The sequence below is a fragment of the Vollenhovia emeryi genome, unplaced genomic scaffold (assembly GCF_000949405.1).
Source record: "Vollenhovia emeryi isolate VEMERY1.0 unplaced genomic scaffold, V.emery_V1.0 DF939281.1, whole genome shotgun sequence".
Lineage (NCBI taxonomy): Eukaryota > Metazoa > Arthropoda > Insecta > Hymenoptera > Formicidae > Vollenhovia > Vollenhovia emeryi.
The window spans coordinates 120,641-126,417 of record NW_011967085.1 but is presented as its reverse complement, the minus strand read 5'-3'; the positions used below and the strand labels follow the sequence as shown (position 1 = coordinate 126,417).

At 39.8% G+C, this 5,777-nt stretch overlaps 1 protein-coding gene across 2 annotated transcripts in view; it reads left to right on the top strand.

The window, feature by feature from the left end:
* The window catches only part of LOC105559329 (protein NRDE2 homolog), a 155,210-nt gene extending 149,527 nt beyond the window's left edge, over positions 1-5,683 (top strand). The window contains exons 2-11 of one of the 2 annotated variants that reach the window (XM_012007534.1): positions 146-324; positions 461-1,101; positions 1,424-1,787; positions 2,635-2,781; positions 3,074-3,342; positions 3,480-3,808; positions 3,888-4,428; positions 4,520-4,669; positions 4,742-4,917; positions 5,002-5,683. In XM_012007534.1, coding sequence (XP_011862924.1) covers positions 264-324; positions 461-1,101; positions 1,424-1,787; positions 2,635-2,781; positions 3,074-3,342; positions 3,480-3,808; positions 3,888-4,428; positions 4,520-4,669; positions 4,742-4,917; positions 5,002-5,254 — 2,931 coding nt within the window. In that variant the 5' untranslated portion in view covers positions 146-263 and the 3' untranslated portion in view covers positions 5,255-5,683. Of the gene's footprint in view, positions 1-68; positions 325-460; positions 1,102-1,423; positions 1,788-2,634; positions 2,782-3,073; positions 3,343-3,479; positions 3,809-3,887; positions 4,429-4,519; positions 4,670-4,741; positions 4,918-5,001 lie in introns of those variants that run through there. The other variant, XM_012007533.1, reaches the window with a different exon arrangement.
* Positions 5,684-5,777: the final 94 nt, after the last annotated feature.

Below are 5,777 nucleotides of genomic sequence, written 5' to 3'. Positions count from 1 at the left end.
TACGACTACGACCATTGTAGACAGAACCGAGAATCATTGTAGCGGAGGCTTTAGGCTGCGTAGAAGTTTGCTCAATGCGCGTGCGCGAATAATCCATGCGATCTCCCATCAATCCAATCCCGAGGACCAAAAATTTCTCTTCTAGGTTAGAAGACGTGCTCGACGTTCACTCAACGTCCCGAACGGAACTTTCCGAGTTAAGAAGAGGTTAGATTAGAAAGAAGAGACTGTGTACAGAAAGGAGAGGAATAAAAAGAAATAAAATGTCACTCTTTCCTGCTTATTCGAACGACAAAACCGTATCGGCAAATTGCGGCGACACAGGTAATCGCTTCAGAATTCAACCAATGTTTACATCGTGCAGACAATTAAAGTGAAAACAAATATTGCAGTAATTTGCCTTTTTCTTGCTCCGAAATTAACATCTCTCTGATATTCGTGTTGTATGATTCAATTTCAGGTAATGTTGCCACCGAGTGGTTATCGAATTCAAGTTTTCAAACGCAAATCCCCAAAAGGGAGCCTCCTGATCAGTTCTCCTCGTCGGACGAGTCTCTGCATGAACCTTCGCTTAATGCGGAAAAGCAAGCACCACCTGAAACAATCCCTGGTTGCACAAAGGTACACGAGAGGCCTAGAGCTCACAAGGAGCAGAGAATTGAAAAGAAAAGATGTGCGCGCGACAGTAAACGGCACAAGCCAGGGTATGAGCTGGACGTCAAGAACGTGTACTTTGAAGACAGGCGTAGAGATAAAGGGAACAACAACATAGATACATTCTGTTCGAGAGTGAGACCGTATTACAATGTCGGTGAGAAATCGCTCTGTTACGTTAAGCGCAAGCAACCGAAGAAGGATCCGTGTCGCAGATATTACACGAGGAACATCGACTCTGCAGAAACGGCGACGAAGGATACGGTCATCAAGAGGACGAGCGAGAAAGGAGCCTCGGTGAAGCAGCAGGAGGACGCAAACGAAAGCGCGCCTTCTTGGTGTAAGAACTTGGAAGAGGAGCAGAAATCCAAAACTCGCGAATATAACAAACAACTGACGGAAGATCCGCATAATGTTGAACTCTGGTTGCAATACGTTGACTTTCAGGTGCTTATTAAAATATTCCCTGTGCACTTTCATTATTAAAACAAAGGAAAGCTCGTCTGTTACGAGATAGGATTGTAATATGAGACAGTAGGTTTTCAACGGCCAAATTCAATCTTTTTCCGCAACGATTGTGCGACCTAACAGTCAGTTTTTCACCAAACAGCTTTCACTTCAAGGGCAGTAAATTTATGGTGGAGCCAACGGACGGTGCCTGTTAATTTGGCAGAAACTCCGGCTGTCTCATAATAGGAGACTCTCCTCTATCTGCCGTGTTAAATGTATGTTGCACAAAGTTAACAATATTTTAATATAAATGTTGCAGGATACCCTGGCTTATTATCAGAGACACCAATTGGCTAAAGATACGCATCGATCTACAGTATTGAAAAAGTTATCTATCGTTGAGAAAGCGCTTGAGAAAAATGCAGATTCCACGGAATTGTTAAAATTGAAGCTACACTTCATGACTGAATTAACACCGTCTGACGAGCTGTCGAATCAATTGGAGGCGTTGGTTAATAAAGATTCGGGGAATCTTGTGTTGTGGCAGCATTTTATCATGGTCACCCAAGCGTCAGTGGCGATGTGTACTGTACCACGAGTTTTGGATTTGTATTCAAAGTGCTTCGGCATTCTGAGGCAACGCTCGAGAACAAATCCTTCTGTCTACGATTCGCAGTTGTTGCGTAAGTAGTCTTACGTTACGTAGGTTGCACCGATACTTAAATTTTATTATACCTATATTTCTCTCATACCCACACAGCACAGAAAGATTGCAGGAAGATTGCAGAAATGTTACATTGCAAGATTGCAATATTGCAGCAACGTTGCGCAACATTGCTGCAACGTTGAGATGTCCTCCCTCAGAGAGATTGCAGTGCAACGTTATAGCAATGTTTCAGTGCAATATTTTTGGAATAATTTGTTGTACATAATGGGTAGCCCCATACAGCACAGATGGTTGCAGTTATATTGCAGAAACGTTGCAATCTTGCAGAGACATTGCAGGGATATAAAATTGCAAACTTTCGATAGCAATGTTGCAGCAATGTTTCAAAAATAATAAAAATACTATATTTTCTATTTAAAAAATTTCTCTAGTTACGAGAATTTTATAATGTTATTTTCGTTGATACCAATAATGCGCGAATTATTGAGTACTTGATCAGTGCGGTGTTGCTCGCAATCTCCATCTATTGCGAAGCGACATAATCTCCTTAGGTTGCTTCGCAATAGCTTGCTGTGTATTGAAAAAGGCCCGGATGCATATGTAATAAGTAAATTATCTGCTTATGTACAACAACGACAAATTATTCCAAAAATATTGCACTGCAACATTGCTGTAATGTTGCACTGCAATCTCTCTGAGGGCGGACATTTCAACATTGCTGCAATCCTCCAGAAACGTTACAGCAATGTGGCGCAACGTTGCCGTAATATTGCAATTTTGCAATGTAACATTTCTGCAATCTTCCTGCAATCTTTCTGTGCTGTGTGGAAGCTAATTAATCTGATGCCTTGCGTTTCCTCTAGATATGCTGTACCAATGCTTGACTTTCCTGAGGCATACAGGATTATGGGAGCAAATGTGGGAAACAATACGTTTAAATCTGAATTTGAATCTGAACTTGAACAAGGCCAGTTTATCCTTTCGAGGGTCCATAGATGAAAAAAAATTAAGTAAGTATATGTCTATTATTATTGTTGTAAGTTATATTAAAAGTAAAAGACTTCTATTAAGCATTATTTAAATTGCAGGAGAAACAAATGTTTCAAGTTATTTATGCCAAATTATTGACATATAATAAATTATTGGCAATTATTCGGGAGGTAAATGTAATGAAAAATACTGTACATATTACATATGTATATAATAAGTATAGGATATCTAATAATTTTCCAAAAAGCTTAACAGGAGTCTTGCGATGTTACTGAATATATCGCTGATTATTATAACAGCACTGATTTTCAGTTGGAATGGAAGAAGTGATATTAATGTCGCGATTACCACTAAATCAACTGTGGCAACGAACAGAGTCGCTAAGAGAGAATTGCCATTGGATTAGCGTTAATAGAGACGAGTTGGAATTGGTGGGAGATTCCAGAAGATTTATTGTGCCAGAAGACGTGGCGGACTTTGTGCATCCGATTCTCTCTCGCAATTCAAACTTTCAAATGGCCATCTATTCTATTTTGTGTCTGAAAGTACCGCTTCTACCTTGTCGAGATCACTACATGAAAGTAAGTGACATTGTCTCTCGTGTAAAACCTACAAATGCGATTGCTTGCAAAACACATATTTACGAAGAAGTTAAAAAAAATTGAGATTATGGAATTGCGCCAGAAGAAATAATGAGAAACTTTTTATATTTTTATAGGAATTGTCATTGAAAAACTTCCATTGGGGAGTAGAATCTTTGGAAGCGCTGCTTCCGTTCATGTACCCTATGGTAGGTGAAATGGCTGGTCACGATCAAAGGAAGGAATTATTGAAGGATGTTCTCGAAGGACGTTTAACGTCAGGTCCTCAATATCTCAAGTTCCATCCGGCGCAGGAACCGTACCTAGATTTTGTGCGCAAGACATTTCACACAATCGCGGAAAGTTTGCCTCCGCTGCAACGAACAAGCATATATGTCTGGTGGTTGCGACTGGAGAGGCTACTGGTTTCTCTCGGCAAAGACGAATCTTTAAAACACGATAACAAGTAAGACCCGAGTTTGCTATTAAGATCTAACAGTTTTACTTCCTTATGCGAGATTAATGAATTTTGTTTGGTATTGCAGAGAAAAGAAATTAAGGGCGACATTGAAAGAATTTTTGAAAGGGAATGAAAATAGGAATAACTTGTATTTCTATAAGGAATACGCCCTAATAGAACTCGAAATGGGCCGATTCGGCAACTGCATGAATATTCTCGAGACTGCCATTCAGTCTCAAGGGACATGTCCGTCTGCAATTACCGACACGTGTGAAAGGGCGGCACTTTTTAATGTATATAGAACATTTATCGAAACCTTGCTTGATATTAGAACGTATAGCGAGTCGCACAGACAATGGATACTAAAAGTCTTCGGTCAAATGGTACCCGGCGGAAACGAAAATCAAGAATCACCGATTGAAGCGTATTTGCATTCGTGTGTGCAAGATTTTCTGCAAGTTCCTCCCAACGTGAAGGAAAAGGACACCTTTTTCTTGTCCAACTTGGAGTGCGACGCGATCGTATGCTACGTATATTTCCTGTATATTAAAGACGGCGATATCCAAACTGTTGTCGACACATTGAGGAACTGTATCGACCATTCCAAGGATTATCCTTACTTACAGGTACCAATTTAATATTCTGCGAATGCGCAGAAAATTGCTACTGGTAGATAAGCGTAAATTAAAATAGTTATATACAATTTTAAAATTGTAGGAAATGTTGTGCGAGAGTCAAATTGCAATTCTGCAGCTGCATCAGGAACGGACTCGGAGTATGCAGACTGCGTTGAAAGAAACTCTAAGCAGGACTTTAAATATATACCCGAATAACTTTTACGCTTTGTCTGTATTTGCTGGCATAGAGGTAAGAAGCATTGCGTCGCATTAACGTTCCTAAAATGATAATAGAATTACATAGGAATAATTATTGTTTCAGAGTGAATTGCCTACCTGGAGATTCAACAGTAGAAGCACAGAGATCGAACTGTGGCGAGCTATGGCGATGTGCTTGGCGGCTCGTAGACGTATTGGCCTCCTAGCGAAACTTAATCATTCGGACGCAGTAAATGCCGCGCTGAACAAGCTATTATCGTTTCATCTAACACTCTCCAGGTACAATATAATTTTTATAAGATATTCACTTAAAGAACTTAAATGTTATCAGATCTGTGTTGTATTGAATAAAATTGTTTTCAGGCTGCGATCAACCCACCGTTGCCCGTTGCTGTGGAGACTGCACATGCTCCTTCTGCGCGAGCATAATTTATGCGAGAAAAAGGGGGAAGAGATTTATCACCAGAGCGTCACGCAGTGTCCATGGGCAAGAAGCGTTTACATAGACGCAGCTGAGGTAGCGCCTCAGCTTCTCACTCAGATCCAAGATCTGATACGCGAAAAGGAATTAAGAATGCACGTCACACCCGAGGAATTGGATATTCTTCGCGGATAAAATATAATTGTCCAATCATGTTTATAGAAGAAAGTACAAAACTGTCTTACGTATATTTCGTAATTTATACGTTACCCCCTAATGTGGCGAGGTATACTTACGGAAGAATAGCTGCTTTCCTTTTACACTTAAGTGATACTGAGTCACTTAGTTATGTGAGCACACGGTCTTGATCGTGTGCAAAAACTCAGTTAAATCTGGTTGAATCTCACTTCTCAAGAATCAAAGGGAACATGCATTCAACTGAGTTATGACGGCTCAAGTGAGATTTATCTGAGTTTTCATGTAAAAGGAAAGCAACTTATATTTGAATGTATCGTGTAACGTGCAAGTTGGAGACACCTGAGAGATAGAAAGTGTAAATAAGAGATGTAATAAAATGTACAATTCTCATTTTCATGTTGCAATAAAACATATTCGATCATGCGATTCTCAGCTTCATATTTAAAATAAATTGCTTTGGAAACAATATATACAGGGTGGGCCAAAAGTCTGGATACACCCTAATATCTCATAAACTATA